The 23753-nt window shown below is 41.0% G+C and overlaps 1 protein-coding gene across 6 annotated transcripts in view; it reads left to right on the plus strand.

The window, feature by feature from the left end:
* The first annotated feature begins 447 nt into the window (after positions 1-447).
* Positions 448-23753, plus strand: part of FAM184A (family with sequence similarity 184 member A) — a 112460-nt gene continuing 89154 nt past the window's right edge. For all 6 annotated transcript variants that reach the window (XM_032407982.1, XM_032407984.1, XM_032407985.1 and 3 more), the window contains exon 1: positions 448-1076. In XM_032407982.1, coding sequence (XP_032263873.1) covers positions 909-1076 — 168 coding nt within the window. In that variant the 5' untranslated portion in view covers positions 448-908. The remainder of the gene's footprint in view (positions 1077-23753) is intronic.

Below are 23753 nucleotides of genomic sequence, written 5' to 3' on the forward strand. Positions count from 1 at the left end.
AGGCAGGGATTATTGTATTCCGGGCTATTTCATTACCATGTCCGAGGTGCTGAGGCCGGCCTTGGGAGGGAATTGGATGTGAGCTTGACGCTCTTTTTGGGGAAGAGCCACTTGGCCCCAGTGCACGCGACGTTGCGCGTGGAAAGCCTCAGTAATTCGGCACGCGTTCTGCAAACCGAAAAGACCACAGATAGCCCCGTCCTCTTTCGCTGATTTTTTTTACGTAGAACAGCACGCGCGGCACACGGGGCTCACCGCCCAGGTGGGGCTTTGGGGATCCCCACCGCAGGGGGAAGCACCTGGCGGCAAGGTCCCGGCAGGCCCTCCCGAAGCGCCTGTAACCGGCGAGAATGCGGGGCTGGCGGCGGCGGCGCGGGGCGGGGCTTGGCTGCGGAGAAATGACGTCGCCGTCCCCGCGAGCTCGGCGGGCCGCGCGCCCTGGTAACGGCAGCTCCGCGGCTACCGAGTCCTCCTCCATGTCCCCGCCTCTCCCCGCACCAGCCCGCCCCGACTCCTCCTCCCTCCGCAGCCCCGGCGGCGGCCGTCTCGCTAGGTCCCTGGTGCCGGGTGGGAGCAGGACCCGCGGGGCCACGCTGCCCACGACGCCTCCGCCAGACGTCAGCTGAAGAGCGGGAGAGAGCGGGCCGGGCCCGGGACCGCGCTGCTGGACCCCTGGCGTCTGTCCCGCGTGGTTGTCGCCTGCGGCCTCGATCCGGCGGGGCTGCCCCGTCCCTGGACGGGGGTGACTGGAGGGTCGTGGACCGGAGGGCGCCTGCGGCCGCACCTGACAGACACCCGGGATCAGGTCCGGAAGCGGCCGCCCCGGGTTTTGCCTCCCAGACGCCGTTGCTCCGCGGGCCGCCCCCAGAGCGCGAGGACAGGTGCCCCGGCCGGGGTCTGTCGGGAAGATGGCGACCCCGGGCATGAGCTGGCAGCAGCACTATTACGGCGGCTCTGCGGCCGGAGCGGCCAAATTCGCGCCCTCGCCGGCCGCCGCGCAGCAGGCGGGGCACAGCATGGACTATAGCCAGGACCTGCACCTGAAAATGAGCAAGAAAATCGCCCAGCTCACTAAGGTAAGGGCGCGGCGGCGGGGTCGGCACGGCGGGGACCCCGTGCGGGCCGCGCAGCGGCGGGGCTGGGAGGCTGCGCGCCCTCCGCCCGGGGCAGTTGAAGGGGGCTTCTCTGGGGAAGCAACAGCCGGAGACTAAGCTCCAGGAACCGTTCAAACTTCGGTGGAACGCTGGAGATGTTCATTTAAACTAGACAACTCAACGGCACGGCCGGGTTTACGGGACTTGCACCCCGCTGCCCTTTAGGGGCAAGCCAGCACAGAACAAATTGGGATCTACTTCCTTTATTGCACGATAATAAATCACTTTAGTTTTGGTCGCATGCATCTGCCCAGACTCCACGAGCCTTTACACTACTGTATGAAGTACTGTACCGTATTTACCTAACATGACCCGGAATCTTCTCAATTAATCAGTATCTTCTATTGTTTATGTACTTAAGGGGAGAATAAACCTGAGCAATGTAGGAGGGTAAAACATACTTTGCGTGCCGTTTGGGGGATTTAATGAGTCATTCCTTATTCTGACAAAATGTCAAACAAGGCTTCTTAGATGAATCATGTGTCTGCATATAGATGTTTCAGTCTATCAAAAGATAAATTTTCAGAGCTTAAGCCTGCAGATTTGGTCAACTGTAGTTTAGGATGGTGAGCTTTTTTCTAGTTAATGTCGATGATAAGTAGTTGGTATCTGTGAAGCAAGAGCAATTCAGATCGATTGATTCTGTTGCTCTGTTTACATCTCACCAGCAGTCTTTCAATACCCCTTAATTGCGAACAGGTGATTCCTGGTGTCGAAAGTTAATAGAGGTGATCTTAATGTGTTTAAGCTGAGTCAGCTAACCACTTGTTAGTGGCGTGGCTATGATGAAGAGAGGTGGGCATCCTGGGCGTTTACTAATAGGTAAGCCCAGAAGTCTGACTCTTTTCAACTCCAAAATTCCCATTATATAATTCCAGTACTAGTTGACACTATTGAGAGGGTAAAGTAAAACAGAGCTGGAAAAAAGGAAATGGGAGTGAAAATGGGGATCAAAAGAGGGTAAAAAGAAGATTTAGGTGAAGAAATATGATTGACGGTAGAAAGAGAAGTAACATGAAAGGACTGAAGAGTGAGGGCTCCAACAGAAAAGTAAAGGAAAAGGAGCAAGTACCTAAGAGTTAAAACTCAGCCATGCAGAGCAAGGCAACACTGGGGGAAATTTTGTTTTCTGATTTTTGTTTTAGGTCCGTGCTGTCTCAGAGTTTGCTCTGTGCCCGGTTTTTACTGTTTCCTCTTCTTACAGTCCCCATATTCAGAGAAAGGAAGGCCCAAGAAGAAACAATAGTATATCATCAGGGCATTTATACATTTGGGAGCCCAAAGCCAGGTTTCCTGAAATCATGTTTGTTCTTCAGAATAATGATGTTCAGAATGAAGCACATGGATGTTTATGTATTCTGACTTTCTTTTTTTTTTTTTTTTTAAGATTTTATTTATTTATTTGACAGAGAGATAGCGAGAGCAGGAACACAAGCAGGGGGAGTGGGAGAGGGAGAAGCAGGCTTCCCGCGGAGTGGGGAGCCCGATGCGGGGCTCGATCCCAGCACCCTGGGATCATGACCTGAGCCGAAGACAGACACTTAACGACTGAGCCACCCAGGAGCCCTATTCTGACTTTCTTATGGTGTGTCCACAACACCCATTGTTCTGATTTTAGATTATAACCCTCTAGGTTCCTACTGTAAGTAATAGAAACACTCAGTAAGTTGGTAGTGGAACTGTGTGCAGTTTAATGAGGTTTCTCATCTCTCCAGTAAACTGCTTTTCTTTTTACTTATACTTTTTCAATTATCTGTTCTTTTATCAGAAAAATAATTCACAACTGTTAAAGGTGAGAGTATTGATAGAAGCTGCTATCACGTTCTGTTTACCCACTTTAAATCTAATGAGGCAGGAAGCTGCCCCCATACCAGTGTTCGTCAAGGCTTGAGTGCTATCCGGACTCTCTGATTTAGTGTTTATAGTTACAATCTCTAAACACTCATGCCACCTCCTCTGCTAAGTGCCTTGGACATTTAATCCCTTATACTAGAGTTTCTCAGCCTTAGCACTTGAGCATTTTGATTTGGCTAATTCCTTGGAAGCAGGCAGGGCTGTCCTTTGTATTATAGAATGTTTAACAGCATTCCTGGATTCCTGGTGCTACCTAGTAGATTCCAGTGGCACCCCACACCTGCATGACATACCAGCATGACAATAAACATGTCTCTAGACATTGCCATATGTTCCCTGGGAGGTGTGAGGACTCGCCCCATGTTGAGAAGCACTGACATACTGGAATATCTAGGGTTTCTCTTGCATTTATTACTAAGATAAGATGTGAGAATGAAATAATCAGATAATAGGACTGTGTTGCAGCCAACACCCTTTAGTTTCTGAAACATACAATAAGACATGCTTCCCTTATGTATCATTTTGGAAACTGTCAAATTTTACAGTCACATATACTTCATGTAAATACTATACCATAAAAATGATATCATGAATAATATTTCAACTGTTAGAAACTTTACTGGTATCTACTATATAGAATTTTCATTCATCAGGAGTTTATTAATGAATTCACATCAGTAGAGGTAGGTTGGAAGCTTAGCTTATATTTCAAAATTAGACATTATAATCATTAAAATAGGATTTTATTTCTTTTGGTAATGAGTCAGTAGTACTCAACTCTTCAGCATTATAGTTAGCATGGTTTGGGAATCTGACTGTCTTGATTTAAAACTCCTATTCTACTGCTTACTAGTAATATGACCTTGGGCAAGTCACTAAATTCTGAGCCTCCATTTCCTAATCTTTAAAAGAGGGGTGATGATACTACAACTAAGATAGTAGGCTCTTAATTCAGGCTGTCACTGAAAAGAGAGAATCTGTGCCAACAAAGTATTAGTGAAATACTGGATAATATATTTTTTTAAATGTTCCTCTTTTTTTAAACTAGTCTGCATTTAATAGCATTGTTATTGTATTTCTTTTGAGAGTTTTCTATGAAACTCTTTAAAAATATATACGGTAATTGTTCTATTTGAATAGCAAAGTTTAAATTTTTCACATGTATCCTGCATTGTTATAGTACAGTATTGAAAATACATGCATTTTCCAGATACTTGGCTGGCTATGAAAGGATAAGGATGAAAGTAATCTGTATTACAATTTTGTACATAGTAAGACTCAATAGATGTTTAACTAAAAAGCCATTCAGCTGCAGACATATTTGTTCAGATTCTATTTCCTTAGAACCTAACATAGCCATCTCTTAGAAAGGAGAACAGTAGTTTTTAAAGTACCTTTTTATGTAAGGGATGCTTTGCTAAGTGTTAAGAGATACAGTAGGGAGCAGGACACAGTCTCTGCCTTTAAAGTGAATCTATTATATTTAGGCTACTCTTAGTAAATTTTAAGAATTACTGTTAGATTTTTGAGTCATGTAATGGCAAATTTCTGGGACTGTTAATGGCTGAACCATCTCAGGATAGCAGAGAAGCTGGATGGGCTGAGTTATGTTTAGTAGGATCACATTTGTGTACTTCTCTACTCTCCACTGTGTTGCCTCTTTAGTGCATTAGGGTGAAAAGCAAGAATTGTGGAAAGTAATTATAAAACAGCTTTTTTTGTGTTACTCACTGTCCCTTTCAGTTTACTCTGTGAGGCTGGCTCATCCTCTGCCCATAGATAAACTTGGCTTTTCTGGTTGCTTTTAGAAAATATAAATTGTCCTTCAGTAACTAAATTGCAGAAGTCTCAATTTGATTATTAAAATGTTCAGGCACCTGGCTGGCTCTTTTGGAAGAGCATGTGACTCTTGATCTTGGTGTTGTGAGTTCGAGCCCCATGTTGGGTGTAGAGATTACTTAAAAATAAAAAAATCTTTAAAAAAATAAAAATAAAATGTACAGTGCCAACAAATAAAAACCCTAAACCAAACCTAAATTAAGGATGAAGCTTCTCCCCCATGCCCATTCCCAGCCAATAATCGGGGAAGGGGGACATCATTGACTTTTTTCTTCTGACTCGGCTTTTCTATTCTTCTTGCTTTGTCTTGCCAGTCCTAGTTTAACACCCTCCCCTCCCTCACTGGGCAAAGAAGAAGGAAAGAGGGGAAAGACTAGCAGTAAAATTTATTTGAATAGTTCATGGTAATCTAGCTTCAGTGCTGTTGTAGACTTGGCACACATTTAAAGCTCATTCTTTCACTCCTGCATCTTCCACCTCCTACCTCCATTGCTCAGGATTCCTCAGCTCAGGTTGCTTGACAGTGAGAATGCATGTGTATTCTGGCTGGTTGCTTAATCCTTCCTCAGCCTCTTAGATCTGGCAGGACCTTCATGTTTATTTTGCCAAGGTCTGTTCAAGCTTCAGGTAACTCTCTTGGATAGACCCAGATGACCCCACCCCAGCTTACTCTGTTTCTTTCCCATAGGGCCCATCTTGGTCCATAGGGAGCATTCATTCTATGTCCAGACAGACTCTGATAGTGGTCTCAATTCAGCATCTCTCATTCAGTCTCACATACCTCTTCATCCAGTTTCTCATCCTTTCGATTTTCCAAGAATGAATCAGATGCCACTTCAGTATGCTCTTCTAAGTGCTTGAGACACATATCAAGATCTTCAAGTGGTCCCATCAAAGCCTTTTCCTCTAGGCTTTAGGTGAGTGACAAGCATCCATCCTTTCTCTTAAAGGCAAGGACACTTGTTCCTGTAGCTCTCCCCAAGGAAACCTTCTCCAAAACCCTGCTCTGTAACCTCTTTGAGGCTTTTCTCACTAATACTGGGTGTAGGAAGTAGCACATCTCAAGACTGCTCTCTTTAGACTGCCTTTTTTTTTTTTTTAATTTTGAGAATATTCTGTCACCTGCTTTGACATGTCAGTTGCCTTTGGTTCTCAATAGAAACTTCCCTTTTAATATCTTGTTATGTTAGCTGCTCATAAGTGACTCCTTAGTTGATTGTACTTTTTTAATACAGTTCAGTCTAGATATCACTAACTGACATAACTAGTATAAGGTAGGGTATATGGTTCCAAAGAGCAGGAGTAGTTTCTTTGTGTTCTCTGTGCTCAGGATCAATCATTCTTAAAAGTCTTCTTTTAGGGGCGCCTGGGTGGCTCAGTCGTTAAGCGTCTGCCTTCGGCTCAGGTCATGGTCCCAGGGTCCTGGGATCGAGCCCCACATCGGGCTCCCTGCTCAGCGGGGAGTCTGCTTCTCCCTCTCCCACTCCCCCTGCTTGTGTTCCCTCTCTCACTGTGTCTTTCTCTGTGAAATAAATAAAATCTTTAAAAAAAAAAAAGTCTTCTTTTAATACTCAGCTTATGTCTCCCCCCCACCCCAACCCCTCCTGAAAATTGCCCTGTCCAACCTAGGCCTTGTTAGGCTTGCCTTACTCTGAATTACTATAACATTTATTGTCTGTTGTACTTATTGGTACTTAATACAGATATGTGAAATGTTTATTTTGTTTATAAATATATCTTGTTTCTGTAATTTGAATGTAATTTCTTCAGCTATAGAGACTATTTTTCATGTAACTTTAATTTGAATACTTTGCACGTAGTATAAAAGCTTAATAGATATTTATTGAAAGTGATGGTGGTGGTGTTGATGGTAATGATGCTGTACCAAGTAATTTTGTTATACAGTTGGTTTAGTAAATATTTCTGAGGACCATATCTGCTATTCTTCTGGGTTAATGTTAGATCATGTCAGCTGAATTAAATTACTTTTAAATATTTAAATGTTTATTGGTTTCCTCTTAAACTGTTTCAAAAGCTATATTATTTCATAATATACTTAATATTTTTGATGCAAAAATAAAAAATATAAAGCACTCTGTTTAAAATATAAATATTTGTCATTGCAAAAGTTAGGTAATTGATACCAGATTCTTAGCAAATAAAAAAAAAATAGTCTTGTGATCAGTCATTTAATACTAACTGCTTTTACTATATCCCAAATCAGACTATGTTAATATACTAGTGAAATTTTCAAACAATTGTGTTTTCTGTTCATTAAATACAACCCATTTTTCACTAGTTTGAATTACCTAGATATTGTTTGATCATACTATTCAGTTTTAGTTATGACCTGGGTTGTTTCGGTTTAGCACATATCAGATACTGCATCTTTTTTCCCCTCCTTTGTTTCACTGCAGCTTTGCCATTCTCTTATGTAGTAGCTTGGATGTAATCTTTTAGTCATAGTTGAGTGGTTTGAATTAATTTCTTATATTTTACCAATGGGCACAAAAATGTGATGTATGGTTTATCAATTGTCCAAATGCTTATAAAGGGACTCCCTTTAGAGTTAAAAGGTTTAGAGCTGGAAGAAACCACAGATTCTGACCAGCCTAACCCTCTGATTTTATAGGTGTGGAAGTTGAGGGCCCAGAGTCATTTGAAGATTACACAGTTCGTCACTAGCAGAACCTGAACACGAACCCAGGCCTCTGGATTGGTCTAAGAGAAGGGCAGCTATGCTAGCAGGTCTCTTTTCCCTGTGTCTGCCGTCTTTCTAATACTACTCATTCATTTCCTGAGAAGCCAGAGTTGTCTTGATGGTGGTTTTCTCACACTGGAACCATGTTTTGTTTACTGTCTGAATCAGACTTCTGGTGACAGTGAACCATGTGCCGCCCCTCCCATACACTGAACAACCTCTGGATTTATAGGTTGTACAATATGTAACTGGCTTTGGTAAATTTGTAACAGCTATTTTTATGTATTCTCAGATAAATGTCATAATATTTTTATGTTTTTATTAACAGCTTTAGTCATTCCAGACTAAAAAAATGTTTTAATTACTTTGATTTGGAGACTGTCATGCTTGGTGTCAAAGTTACTACTGGATGGTATTTTAAATATTTTTCCTTTGACTGCTTGCTTGCTTAATTGGATTATTGCTTAGGTCTCATTCCCAAAGACAGGAAGTTGGAAGTTTTCCTGTTTTTCTCCTTCCATCCCTCTCTCTGTGTTGTTCATGAAAATCCTTTGCGGTCTTCTAATTGCCAACCTCTTAAAAAGTGGTTAAGAAGGATAAAGGTTCAGCAAAATGCGAGTGAAGCAATCTGGTAAATTTTTTTAAGATTTATTTATTTATTTGAGAGAGAGAGAGAGAGAGCGCGCGCATGCGTGCATGGGGAGGGGCAGAGGGAGAAGGAGAGAGAGAATCTTCAAGCAGACTCCCTGCTGTGCGAGGAGCCTGACCTTGGGGCTCCATCCCAGGACCTGGAGATCATGACCTGAGCGGAAATCAAGAGTCAGCCACTCGACTGACTGAGCCACCCAGGCACCCTGCAATCTGGTCACTTTAATTCTGAATGGCAATAGGAAGTAATTGGGGTGGGGAAGGGAGGAGGAATTTTAAAAATGATATTCTGTCCTTTCAGTTTATCTTATGAGATCTAAAAAGTTTCTAATCCTTGAGCATTCAAATAAACTTGGATATTATGCCATGAAATGGGACTGATGTGAGTAATGGAAATTTGTTAAAGCCGTACTTGTTTTTTCAGTACAGGAAGTTTCTATTTTGTAGACCACTTAATAGGTGAGAAGGACATTAAGTACGTCTGTCAGAATTGTTATTCCCCAGTCCTTTTTGGAGATAAACACCTGAGGAAAGGTGGGAGACAATTGCTAATTGAATTCAGAATTTTTTTTTTGGTAAATAAAAGTGATGTTATAAATGGTAGTTTGATGTGGGGGAAATATTACTATCAAGTTTTATTTTGTATTGCAAGTGTGACCTGAGCCACAAAGGCTTTTTTAGATTGACCTGGAAACTTACAGTTATTTAAGTATTACTGGAGAATAGCTTCTGACGGCCAATCAGTGTTAATATACAAAAGTGAATTTTGGGAACACCAGTCTTCGCAGGTTGGGGATTGCCACTTATAGTCAGTATTTTGGTATACTTAACATTTGAGACCGAAGAAAATATTTTAGAAGATAAGCTTTTATTCTTAGCTTTCTATTAAACTACAACAGTGTGCACTGTCATTTGTAGGTCTCAAGCTTCATTATTGATTACATCTTTCTTTCCTACTAAAGCTTTGACAAAATGTACAAAATTAGTGAAGTTGAATATGTAAATTTTTTTTTTTTTTTAAAGATTTTATTTATTTATGTGAGAGAGAGAGAATGAGAGATAGAGAGCACGAGAGGGAAGAGGGTCAGAGGGAGAAGCAGACTCCCCGCCGAGCAGGGAGCCTGATGCGGGACTCGATCCTGGGCCTCGAGGATCATGACCTGAGCCGAAGGCAGTCGCTCAACCAACTGAGCCACCCAGGCGCCCCGAATATGTAAATTTTTTATCCTACATCTTTTACCTTCATCTTGAGATGTAAAGGGAGGTTAAAACTACCAAAGGACCTATAGTAGATGGAAAAGCAAAAGGTTTAGTGATCAACCAGAATACTTGGGATTTGAACAGTTTAGACTCAGGTCCTAATGTGCCACCTAATTTATTACAAAGGAGATACTATTTTTAATGACTTCTAAAAATTACGAATCAGTATTTTCTAATTTATATGTACCATTTCTATTTTGAGGTTTAAAAAGGTTTGAAAATGAAAATTTGATTTACAAAATACATTGCTAATATTTATCTCTAAAACTGACAATTTTAGTAAAATATTAGGATAAACCCTATTCAAAATTATTGGAGAATGAGTTATTTTAGTTGATGAGAAATTACCATAAGTACTGATAATTTTCTGCCTTCCAAAATAATATACTTACATTTAAACCATACCATTCATAAGTTACATGGAGTCCTTTATTATCTCTAGATCATTGTTAGAATCATCAGTATATGCATTGAAGATTAGGCCAAACCTATACTAATCCTATGGCAAATGCTGATATTTTATTTCTGAATAAATTCTGTTACTTCTTTTTTTATTTGCCCTGTCTCTCTTATAAAGTGAAGTGCAAAGTTTGAATATGCACAAATTCTAGACATTGACTTTCTGGTTGGGAAGATTTAGTTTATTCTGCTGAATGTGTGTCTGTGTGCTCACAGGTATTTGCATTTTTCATCCTGTTCCTTCTGAAACACTTCATAACAGAATTTCATCTCTCTCAGAAAACATTTCATAACTGAAACCCTAAATAGTACCAAAATGCATGTAATTTTGAGGGGAAGTTTTGTGTGTGTGTGTGTGTGTGTGTGTGTGCATGCGCGTGTGTGCATGTATATACATGTGTTTGATATACTGGTCTACCCAGAGTAACAAAAGAAGGTATACTTAAATATGACTAAAATAGAGCATATAGATCCATATGGTTGGTAAACTTTTGTTGAATGCCTAGTCCATGAAAGATGCTGTGTTAGGCACTATTGATTATTTAATACTAGTAATTTATCATTCCACTTCTGGACTATATTTATTTTTCATTCTTTTCAGTAGACTTGTGAGAAAATATCAGAACAAAGCAGGTGAACATTTTAATCAACAGATTAATCTGACAAAAAATTTTTTAAAGATTTTATTTATTAGAGAGAGAGCACAAGCAGGGGGAGCAGCAGGGAGAGGGAGAAGCAGACTCCCCGCTGAGCAAGGAGCCGGATGCAGGGCTTGATCCCAGGACCCTGAGATCATGACCTGAGCTGAAGGCAGACACTTAACTGACTGAGCCACCCAGGCGCCCCTAATCTGACAAATTTTAAATGCTTAATTATTGGCAACTTTTTGGTTGGTTTGTTTTGGGTAGAATTTATATATCTAATTTTCTTAGATAAAGAAGCTAGTGCCTTCTGGTGTCTTCTTCAATAAGGTTTTTAATAATAATTTAAAGAATAAGGTTGACACATTCTCTGGTTACGAATCTGTAACGTATTTGTCCAGGGGATAAAGGAGGTAAGGGAAACTTCAGTCTTCTGAAACCCAGGAGTTAATGGGTCTGTATTAGGTTTAGGTGTCTCATGGGCAGGCCAGAGAGCCACAGTCCCAGAGCCATATGGCCCAGTGAGGCAGCAGTGTCTATCATGTAGGTCAGAGGTATGGGGTCAGTGGGTTAGACAGACCCCAGTTTGAATTTCAGGTTCACCACTTATTAGTGTTTGACCTTTAATAAATTTTAACCTGTGAGAGCCTCAGTCTTCTCATCTATAAAATGAGAATAGCGAAGCCTACCTCATAGAATTATTGTAGAGCTTAAATAAGATAATTTGTGTAGGAAAGAAGGTCAGTAAATGTCAATTTCTACCCATTTTCTGGGCCCCTACCCCTTGGTTCAGCCTTTAACAGTTAACAGTCTTTAGCAATTAAGTATGTTGGGGTACCTGGGTGGCTCAATCAGTTGAGTGTCTGACTCTTGGTTTCGGCTCAGGTCATGGTCTTGGGGTCCTGGGATCGAGCCCATGTCAGGCTCCGTGCTCAGCAGGGAGTCTGCTTCCCCTCTCACTCTCCCCATCTGCCCCTCCCCCTGCTCAGGCACATTGTCTTTCTCGCTCTCTCGCAAATAAATAAATAAATAAATAAACAAACAAACAAGTATGTTTTTGTATATATTTTCTCTTTTGATGGAGATATATTCTATATTATTAGGGACCACAGCTATCAAAAGTAAAGGTTTAACAGCAAATAAAATACTGTTGATTCTCACTGAGATGGTTATATTCTATCAAGTTATGTTCTAGGGGTAATACAGGGTTATGTTCCTGACACCCTCTGGTCACGTTTTTATCAACCAGTAAATATATAACCTTGTTTTATGTGTGTTTCTGTTTAATGGCACCTTATTTAATACATATTATCTATTCATTAAGAGTGAACTCATAGAGGGCGCCTGGGTGGCTCAGTCGTTAAGCGTCTGCCTTCAGCTGAGGTCATGATCCCAGAGTCCTGGGATCAAGCCCTGCATCAAGCTACCTGTTCTGTGGGGAGCCTGCTTCTCCCTCTCCCTCTGCCTGCTGCTCCTCCTGCTTGTGCTTATGTGCAGCCTCTCTCTCTCTGTCAAATAAATAAATAAATAAAATCTTAAAAAAAAAAGTAAACTTATAGGCAATAGCATTATAGCTCATGCGTGAATGAAGCTTATCTAACATTCTGTGAGTGTTAGATTGTGAGGTTATATATAAATTTTAGCAAGTAGGCAAACTTGGAAATATGGAATCCACAATAATGAGGATCTACTGTATCTAAAAATGGATACAGAACTTTGCATCTGCTGTTTACTTAGCCCCTGCTCTGGTTTTTCAGCTGTTGCCATGGACCTGTGTGACTACGACTCTTATTAATACCCCGAACACCCTCACATGAGTGTGACTTTGACTCTTATTATCTTGCTAAGCTCCCACAGATGAAAGGGTGTGGATGGGATAGTGGGGGCAGGAATACTCATCTTTTGTGTGAGTTGCCAGTCACCAAGCAGCTACCCTACAATCATAAATAGGGGACAAAATTACACGATTCTCTCCTTGTGTATAAACTGTGATCTTCATAATCTGAACGTGGATCTACTACATTGCCCTAGGTCAGAAGGAATAAAATATATAAATTATTCCACAGCATGGAGTGAAACCTTTGGAAGTATAATGTTGACTTAATTAAAATAAAGTCTTATTTTTTTATATTCATCATTTGCTTAAAATATGTTTGTGGTTCCTTCCCAATACAAACTGTCAGTGTGGGAGTTGTTTTTGTTAAAAGCCTTTGTCTAGGTATCTAAAGATAACTAGGAATCTTATATTTTCTGGGTTCAGCGCATTTGGTTGGAAGTCTCTGTAGTAACTTTATGCAACATACAGGAAACTTAAAATATTTAAATAGAGAATATTTTGGCAGATAATTAGGCTTGACCTATACCTTTTTTAAATGACTTAGAAGAATGTGTATTTTCAATGTTGTTAATAGTAGAGAATGTTCGTATCTGTCAATACCTTCTTATCCTAGTCCCCCGGTGATTATCAGAAAATGCTGGTGAAAAGGAGCCTGGATAAGAGCACTCTGTGGTCTTCAAGGAGTTAGTAAGGTTAACTGGCCTAGAAAAAGACTTTGATCTGAAGCCAAGCCTGTCACTTTGATATTGCTCTCTTTAGGACCCTGCATATCTTTAATTTCAATCCTGAGTCTCTCTTGCTATTTATTTTTTCTGTTTCTGGATTGTGGAGCATTGTCAGAGAAAATTATGGAACTGGACTCTGGCAGAAAAATGCTACCCCTCACTTCCTTACCCCCAAAGGATTCTACATCCCAATCCCTGGAATCTTTGAACATTTACTTTACATTTGCAAATATGACTAAGTGAAGGATTTTGAGATGGAGAGATTATCCTTGATTATTTGGATGGGGCCAGTGTAATTACAAGAATCCTCCTGAGTGAAAGAGGGAGGGAGGGAGGAAGGTAAGTCAGTGCCAGAGTGATGGGATGTGAGAAGGACTTGACTAGCCATTACTGACTTTGAAGATGGATTGTGGCCATGAGCCAAGGAAGGTAGGTGGCCTCTAGGAACTGGAAAAGGCAAGGAAATGAATTCTCCCCGAGAGCCTCCAGATTTTAGCCTAATGAAAGTGGTTTGAGACCTCCAGAATTGTAAGATTAATAAATCTGTGTTGCTTTACACCGCTAGCTTTGTGACAAATTGTTACAGCAACAAGAGGAAACTAATGCTTGCACATTGATAGCTCTCTGCAACATCATGTGACCCAATTCTGCTTGATCATGTAGTGTTGGTGCATAATGTTGCTGTCTCTCCGAATTGCCTCCTGTTGCTTCCTCTCATACTCATCATGTAGATAAGCTGCTCTCTATTTTACTAAAACTGTGAAGACTATCAAGCTTCAGTTACTTGTCTACAAAGATACTGGGGTCATTCATTCCTTGAGAGAACTTTCTCCTGGTCCTGCCACCTTAACTCTTACGTATATGCTGCTTCTCTATGTCTTAAATAGCTCACTCTTGGCAGGGACAGATGGGAATCAAGGAAACTAATTGGGAGGGTATTGGAATACAGTATTGATGAGAGATTATGAGGGCCTAGATTAGGACTCTGGTAGGAGAGAGAAAGAGATTTGGGAAATCTTGAGGGGCAGATTTAAGAAACATTTAGGAAGTAAACTTGTCAGGTCTTTGCAACAATCTGTTGTAGTGGAAGATTGAGGATAACAGATCTTTTGTCACATGGTAGATACTCATGAATGAATGTTAATGGATGAGTGACCAGATGGATATTAATGTCAACTGAGATAGGAATATAGGAAGGACATCTATTTCTGTATAACAAGTTACTCCCAAATTTAGCAGGTTAATACAACAAACATTTATTATCTCGCTATTTCTGAGGTTCAGGAATGTAGGTGTCAGTTAGCTTGGTGGTTTTGGCCCAGGGTTTCTCATGAGGTTACAGTCAAGCAGAAGATTTGACTGGCTCTGGATGCTCCATTTTTTTTAGTTAACTCCTCTGCTGTTAGCAGGAGACTTTAGTCCTTCACCACATTGACCTCTCTCTACATCAAGTGATCCTAGGGGATTGGGGGAGAAAGAGACCAAAATGCAAGCTGTGGTCTTTTTGTAATATAATCGTAGAGTGACATATTATCACCTTTGCCATATTCTTACACAAACCAACCATGGTATACTAGAGGTAGTGACTACACAAAGATTTGACTATCAAGAGACAAAAATCAGTGTAGGCCATTTTAGAGGCTGGTTATCCCAAGAGAGAAGCAGAATTAATGGGAGAGAGAGAATGAGTTCAGAGTCTGAGATGGCTGTGTATATCCAGGTAGAAATAGTTAGCAAACGTTTGGATATTCATTTTAAGTCAAAAAGAGAGATCAATACTAGAAATAAAAATTTAAAAGTCATTAGCATATAAGTGATAATTAAAATCATGAGTGGCTGGGGCCTCAAACAGAGTAGAAATTATTTAGTATAGTTGCTAGGGGAAAGAAGAGAAAATCAATGGCCAGATCTTTTCAAAGAAAAAATCCAGGGAGATGTGTTGTTGTCCCAAGAGGAAATTAGATGTGGTATTTGGTCTTAATTTAAATGCTTCACAGTTTTCTGGAAAGTCCTATGGAGAGGATCATTGTTCACCAAATGTAGGAGAGAAGAGGGCAGTTATTAAAGGATTATTCCAGAGTCTGAGTTTTGCCTGATGGGTATAGCAGAAGGACTGGGGTAAGAGAGCTAAAGAACTTTGATAGACAGTTCTGTTAATCTGCCTTCAGGCTGCATGGGGAAGGAAGTGAGGTTAGGACAGAGTTGACAGATTACGGAAACGTTAGGAATTGAGAGGACCATTGGTGTGAATGTAGATAATGCTCAGAGGCTGAGGGTTTACAGCAAGGAGTTTTAACGTGAGAGGGGGGCTGTTTCTGAGGTGGAGTAAGTTAAAATGAGATGCAGGGTACAGTCTTGAGAATGTTTATAGGGGAGTGACAGTTGTTGTATAGGGGAGTGACAGTTGTTGGAGTTAGGAATCCCAAAGAACTGTAAGTCTGGTCTTTTAGATTCTACATGCATTTTTGAAATCTCCAAAGGTAATGACAGTTGGGATAGGAGGGAAATTTGTGAGTCCCAATGCCTAGGTTTACACTGAATATAGGCATTGTGACAGGCCATGGCTACCCTGACCCCAACTACCTGCAGAATGTGCTGGCAGAGCTGGTGCCTGGGGGTGACCGAGGACTGCCTGGAGCAGCAGTGACCCCCAGCCTGACCAGCCCCATCTCCACCCGCCTCCGGCTGGCAGCCAGCCACCCTCTCCCCATGCTGCCGGCTGGGCTTCCCTGGGATGGGCAGGCGGGAAGGTGCCTTTCCTCAGAGGCTGCAGTGTTTGTCGGGGGCCTGCCTTCCGCCCCCAGCCCCCCCAGGCCAGGATCTGTGTGAGAGTTGGACAAGCCTGGGGAGTTGTACTTGTGTGGGCTTAAGATGCAGCTACCTCAGTGCGTGGGACCCTGCCCTTGGCGGGCTGCTTTGCATCCATAGTGCCGGGGACCTGGCGTGGGGTGAGTGAGACTGCCCCATTGTAGCCAGGGCAGGCGTGGGTTCCAGGTCAGCTTCTTATACCTCAGATATTCTTTTGTAATAAATGCCCTATAGCCAAAAAGAAAAAAAAAAAAAGATTGAGTCTGGTTTATTACTATCATGAGGCAGGTGGAGTGATAAAGCTAAATAATAGAACGATTTGTCTGACTGTGCCATGTTGTGCCTTTTAGAAGGCAGCACTGGGTAGCTAGGTAAATGCCCAAGTCACTTCCAAATCCCATGATGAGTTAGGTGCAACATAGAGTATGGCTTCTGGTGGAAGGGAATCCGTGTCTTTGGCCAAGAGGGGCAAAAATGAGGTTCTGAAGATGTAAGAAGTTAGTTTTATTTATGTGGGTGGGTGGTGGGTGTTTGATCTAATACTTAAATATGGGCTCAGAGATTGAAAAGAGTACAATAAGAAGAGGGTGGGGGACCAGCGGTGGAGGAACCAGGGGATGAAGATGGATACCAGAATTTAGCTTGCAGCCGTTCTGCAGTCATATGGCTAAGTAAGGTGGAATATATTGTCTTAAAATGCAGAATCTTGGGGCACCTGGGTGGCTCAGTCGTTAAGCGTCTGCCTTCGGCTCAGGTCATGATCCCAGGGTCCTGGGTTCGAGCCCCGCATCGGGCTCCCTGCTCAGCGGGAAGCCTGCTTCTCCCTCTCCCACTCCCCCTGCTTGTGTTCCCTCTCTCGCTGTGTCTCTGTCAAAGAAATAAATAAATCTTTAAAAAAAAAAAAAAAAAAAATGCAGAATCTTATTTTGCTTAAGTTTTTTTTTTAATTAGCAACTAGAAAATCGTAAATCTTCAATTCATATTAAACAAGAAACTACAGGGCGCCTGGGTGGCTCAGTCAGTTAAGCATCTGCCTTCGGCTCAGGTCATGATCCCAGGGACCTGGGCTCGAGTCCTGCATCGGGCTCCCTGCTTAGTGGGGAGCCTGCTTCTCCCTCTCCCTCTGTCTGCCGCTCCGCCTACTTGTGATCTCTCTCTCTCTTTCTCTCAGAAATAAATAGAATCTTAAAAAAGAAGAAAATAGAATTTTTAAGAAAAACATGATGTATTTGTGAATTATTTGATCAAACTGTCTTTTCTAACTGATTAATGTTTTAGAACTTTTAAGAAAAATATATATTTGTGAATTATTTGATCAAATGGTCTTTTCTAACTGATTAATGTTTTAGAACTTTTAAGAAAAATATATATTTGTGAATTATTTGATCAAATGGTCTTTTCTAACTTGATTATTAATGTTTATATAAAATTTCTGCATAGTTTGTCATCCTTAAAATAATAGCATGAATAAATATACCAATATTCTATTTATTAGATATATGGGTATATTTTTAGGTTTTACCTTTTGTTGGTTGATACTTAAATCTGAAAGTCACATTTTATAAAATCTAAACATCTTTTAGAAAACTAGCATAGAAGCTATTTAACAAAAGAAGAGGTATTGTGCCAAATACAGCCTCTGGAATTAACATGTCTGAGGTATGGAACTTTGGCTGTTTTACTTTATTCCTATATGGATAGTCGTTCAGTAGCCATTTTGAGTGTCTAATAAATGCTAGACACCGGGGGTGGGGGGAACAAGTAAGTCCTGGAGCTCATCCTTCAGGAGCTTGCAATTTAACAGATGTACAAGACAGAACATACCTGAGACAAAGCAACATTTGGCAATGCTCTTAATGTTTTATGTTATCTGAGTGAAACTCTGGCCAGATCAGTAAGCGCCTTCTGAGTCCTTTCATTCCCTCTACTGAGCACGACTGCTTCTACCACAAGATGGGAGAGAGGAACTGAGAGGACCATTGGGGTGAATGTAGATAATGCCCAGAGGCCGAGGGTTTACAGCAGGCTGTCTCGTGCACACTTGGTTACAGTTTCTTGGAAGGACCATATCAATAAGCAAAAACAATTAAACCAAAAAGTGTACTGTGCAATACTGTGTGTTGGACACTGTGTTAAGCACTTTACATGCATTATGTTGTTTCACCATCATAACTTCATAAACTAGATACTTGCTCTCTAGAGCTCTTGCTCCCTGCTGAACAGACTTCTCTGTAGCCACATCTCTTCATCAAATACTCTATCTGCTCATTGTAATTGAAAACCTGCTCTCTCCCCAGGTTACTGCTTTTTCTGCTGCCTTTGCAGGTGACCACTACTCATTTTCACACATTGCATCAATCAAAGGTCCTGGAGACAACATTTTTCTTCTAGCTCTCATTGCAACCTGTAAACCATTCCTGCTAGACTCTTCTGTAAATACAGTTCTTGAGATTTAGGCCAACTATCTCTTCCTCCTGCACCTCTCTTTGTTGCTTCCCATGCTCAGCAGAGAGTTGCTGTCTATGGGTGGCTCATCTAACATCCTAGTCTCACGGTTCTTGACCTTTGCAGATTCTGTGATCTTTACCTTTACTCAAGCTACTCGTACACATTTTCCTCTCAATCTTAATTGATTCTTAATTCTCAATCTCAGAATACCCATATGGAAGATGCTCTAAATATCTGTTGATTAAATCAATGAACTTCTCCCTTCCTTTTTCACATTTTACCCATTCTCCAGCCCCTCTGGTTCTTTTTCTTCCTGTTCATGAGCCCTTCCTTTCTTCACTTCGCTCTTCATCTGTCCTAGACTGCTTGCACTATTACTGCAGCCACTGTCGTGCCCAGTGTTTTTCCACCACACTTTCCAAACCAGCAAGAGGATAATAGTGGCCAGACGTGCAGCTTGTTCACCCTGTCAGTAAGAAAGCGTAATGTCCTTGCAGACACCTCTAGAAGGACCCAGCTGAGTGGGGTGAAAGCAGAAGGGACACTGGTAGGGGTGCTTAGAAGTGAGTGAGTTCCAGGGGTGGGATGTAACTGGGATGATAACACCTGGTTTTAACTGAATATCTTCTGAAAAGTCTAAACTTTAATTAGAAGTGACTAAACACTTAGAGAAACAACAGGACTAAGTTTTTCTCTGCCAAGTAGTTACAAAGATTCATAAAGAAAATGAAGTTCTCTCAGGAAAATGAAGAGCTTGATTTTTTATGCTATGATTTGTGAGTGACCAATTTGTCCTTGTTAAATATAATAACAAGTTATAAAATAGACTATTTATAAAAATGCAATGGTTTGAAGAGTTTGTATTAAGATTACATATTAAACAAGAATAGTCTTTTTGTTAAACAGTAAAATGAGCTTTTTCTGGCAAAATATGACTTGTGATGAGAGTAGATATATAGAATTCAATATAGCTAACTCAATAATAAAGCGTTTATAATGATAAAATGTGAAGTACTGGTATAGTGCTTTGTTTACGATAAGTGCTGAATAATTCTTATGCCTGACAGAATGTTTACTTATCATGGTTATAGTTGGGTGCACAACATCTTGCTTCAAGTAATTATGTCTTTAGTCATGACCTAATTCAAACATAGATTGCAATTAAAGGGTGAAAAAGACTGAAATAATTCCAGTAAGTGGAGAGAATGTTAGAAACAAGCTTTTAAAACAAATAAGCTGGAAATCAAACCCTAGGAAATGATTTTATTGGATATGATGGTTTCTAAAGTTGAATTGTCAAAATAAATGGGGAAATTAACAAAACTGGCAAAAAAGAATTTCTTTGGGAATGGAAGTTTCAGCAAAGTGAAGGGGAACAAAAATGTGAAGTTCAGTCACTAAAGTGAGTGGGGACGGGCATGTTACCCACCATACACATTCCAGTTAGCTGTTGCTGCTCTGGGTTTCCAGTGCTGCCTTCACACCACCCAAAAGTCTTGCAAAAACAGCCACCACTTTATTCTCACAAATTCTTGGGTCAAGAATTCAGAGACAGAGGGTCTGGTTTGTCTGCTCAATGATGTCTGTGTTTTCAGATGGGAAGACTGGAATGGATGGGTGTGATTTGCTCCGCGGGCAGTTGAAACGACTGGGGTTGGAGAATCTACTTGCAAGATGACTTCTTTCTTCCTCTGGTGACTTGAAGGCTGGGCTCAGCTGGGGCAGTTGACTAGAGGACCTCATGCCCTCTCATGTAGCTTTCGTCTTTCACAGCATGGCAGCATCTGGAGACTGAGTCTTCCAGAGACTGAGAAGGAAGCGGCAAGACTTCTACTGATCTGGGCTTGGAAACCATTCAGTATCATTTTTGCCACATTTTGTTGGTTACAAGTGAATCATTAAGGCCAGCCTAGAGTTGAGAGACTTGAACTCCTTGTCGGGGGATTGGCAAGGTCATATTGCAGAAGAGCATGTGGGAGGGAAATATTGTGACCCTTTTGGGAAAACACAGTCTGCTAAAATGTATACTTTCTGGGAATGGGGGAAAAATTAACCCACATTTATAGCTTTTTCAGGGATTAGCCACAGACTTTTTTTTTTTTAAAGATTTTATTTATTCACTTGAGAAGGAGAGATGGAGAGAACATGAGCAGGGGGAGCAGCAGAGGCAGAGGGAGAAGCAGACTCCCTGCTGAGGAGGGAGCCCGACATGGGGCTCAATCCCAGGACCCTGAGATCCCGACCCGAGCCGAAGGCAGACGCTTAACCATCTGAGCCACCCAGGTGCCCCTAGCCATAGACTTTTAAGAGAATAAAAAAATGAGAGAGATGGTAACGTAATATAAATTATTAGGAAAAAGCTCTTCCTGCCATTTGAACACAAATATAGAATCCTCAGATTAGCAGAAACACTTTCCAGCAGCATTTAATAAAGGCATTATTAGATTTATGATAATATATGGAATAAGAAGGACTTTTTTATTATAAGCATAGCAGAGAGTTAGAGCTTACACTATATAATTGCATGCACTTTGGGTATTGTCACTCCTTAACCACTTGTCAGTTTTCTACCTATTGGGACAGTAAGCAAGAGGACCATAATTGAAGACTTTTTGAGATGTTGAACTTGAGATCTTTGAGATTTTGGATCTTTGCCTCAGTGGTAATAGTGCATGTGTATGTATTTGGGCAGCAGCCTTTACTGGTTTCAAGTTATGCTACATTAATTTTTAACCATATTGTGGAATGAAGTTCTCAATCTGACTAAGCTCTTTTTTCTATCCTCCTAGCCCCTTTGAGAAAGGGGCAGATGGTGACACAAGTAGTGGCTGTGTCAGGAAGAAAGAAAGCCAAATCTTTAGCACACTGGTGAGGGCCTCCCAGACCAGAGTCACACAGGACATAGTCCTATCTAGGAGGACTTAAGGGGGTTAATGATTTTGTGGTTTGAATGCTGAATATTTATGATAATTCTTGTCTCTTGGTTTCCTTTTATCACTATGTAAGTGCTCAGCATGTGTGAGTGCCCAAGTTTACATCGCTTTGGAAAGGAAGGAAGTTCTTCGTAGATCATATGAAGAGCATCAGTTTGGGAAATGTTTGAAGATTTTAGTGATGGAGCTGATAAACTAACTGCACAGTAGAACCCTGGTTCAGTAGCCAGTTACTTTGATGCCCAATGCCAAGTGATGCCCTTCAGTAAGACAAGGGATACATTCTGGTGAGCATAAAATGTTGCTGTGGGATAGTAGAACCCTAAATTAATTTTAGGAAGCTTCTGTCCATTTCATCTTTTAAGACCGTCATCTGTACCTGGATGTCTGCCATCACCTCAAATGCCACATGTCCAAAATTGAATTAATCATCTTCTCCATCAGACCTCTCCCATATGCCAAAGAATAAAGAAATAAACCAAAAAACCTAGTTTCCTTTCTCAACTGTAGCATTTCTGTCTGACCCTACTCTCCTTTTAGAGTGGAACTTTGGAATTAAATTTTCTTCTTTTTTCTTGCATTTTTGTTTCTCTGATATTTTTTTTAGATTTTCAATTTCATTTGCATTTGCCCCAGGCAGGAATCCATGTAGGCCTTGTTTTTGTAGTCTCCTGACTTTTGTACTCTCCCTATTTCAATTTGTCTTGCTTAGTGATGTTGTACTATTAACAAACATAAGCCCTACACAAGTACTCATTGTCTCTTTTTTGTTCACTGGAGCAAATCTAAATTCCTTTGCGTGAATTTTGCTTATTTGCTTATTTGTTTGTGGGGTAAGGGGCTTCTAAGGCTCAAGCACCTGTATTAGTCAGGGTTCTCCAGAGAAACAGAGCCAATAGAGTATGTGTATGTGTATATGCCCTATGTAAGCAAACCAAAATCTAAGCCTGTAAATGTCTCAGGGTTATGAAATCTAACCCTAAGGATAACCATTCACAAAGAGCCAACTAGGGTTTATGCTATAGCCAATCAGATAATTTCCTTGCTTTGCTTCCACGTCTTCACTATAAAAGTCTCTCCCCTAGCTCCTGTCAGTGGAATGTTCCTAATCACTTTTGGTTTGGTACCGCCCAATTTGAATTGAGTTTTGCTCAAATAAACTTCAAATTTTAAATATGCCTCCGCTTATCTTTTAGCAATGTGTTAGGAAATATAAATATGATTTATTATGAAGTATTGGTTCACATGATTATGGAGGCTGAGAAGTCCCAGGATCTGTACTCCACAAGCTGGGGACTCAGGGGAGCTGATGATATAGTTCTAGTTCCAGGGCAGGAGAAACCAATGTCCAGCTCAAACAGGACAAAGAAGTTAGTTATCTCTTAGTCTTTTTTGTTCTATTTGGGTCAAATAGAACCAGTAGCCTGTTTTGATTGATGAGGCAATCTGCTTTACCCAGCCTACGAATTCAAATGTTAATCTCATGCAGAAACATCCTCACAGACACACCCAGAATAATGTTTGACCATATACCTGGGAACCCCATGTTCCAGTCAAGTTGACACATAAAATTCACCATCACAGCTCTTCAGTTGGAAAGGTTTTTTTTTCCCATCATTGCTTTTACTCACAAATCAAATGGCAGACAGACTGCCGACTAGTGAATAACAGGAATAGAGAAAGAGAATGGGATAACATTTAATAGTACCAAGGACAAAGGGTAGGTGAAGGACTAAGTCTGTAGGGCTTGTCGCCTATGCATATTAAGAAGGAAGGACGTGGAGGAAGAGAGAGGAGCCTGGAGTCAAAGGGAGAGGTGGTTTAGAATGTGGAAAAATTAAGAAGGACTTTGGAAATGTGGAACATGAGACTGGGAAGCAGAAGAGGGAATTGAGAGAAAGGGAAAAGTTAGTCTACAGAAGTAGGCCTGAGAGAGGCTGCTGGGATGAGGGCAAGGCTGTATGAAGGAAAGCTCAGTATGGGTTGTCCAGGTGGGAGCAGGAACATGATGGGGAGTAGGCCTCAGAGATGAAGTGGAGACTTCAGGCTTTGCAGGAGGAAGAAGAGAGTAGGCTAATAGACAAGGACCATGGCTTTTGGGGAGGTAACCAAGACATACAAATAATTAGTTGCCATCACTAGTCATTAGGGAAATGCAAATCAAAACTACAATGAGATCACCCACTAAGACAGGTATAATAATTTTTAAAAAATAGACAGTAAAGTGTTGGCAAAGATGTGGAGAAATTGGAACCTTATATATTGCTTATGGGATTGAAAGATGATGCAACCACTTTGGAAAATAGTTTTTCAGTTTCTCAGTAAGGTAACGTAGAGTTACCACATGACCCATCAATTCTACTCTTAGGTATATACCCAAGAAAATTGAAAATATGTCCACACAAACACTTGTACATGGATGTTCATAGCAGCATTACTTATAATA

The sequence above is a fragment of the Phoca vitulina genome, unplaced genomic scaffold, assembly GCF_004348235.1.
Source record: "Phoca vitulina isolate PV1807 unplaced genomic scaffold, GSC_HSeal_1.0 scaffold9, whole genome shotgun sequence".
NCBI lineage: Eukaryota > Metazoa > Chordata > Mammalia > Carnivora > Phocidae > Phoca > Phoca vitulina.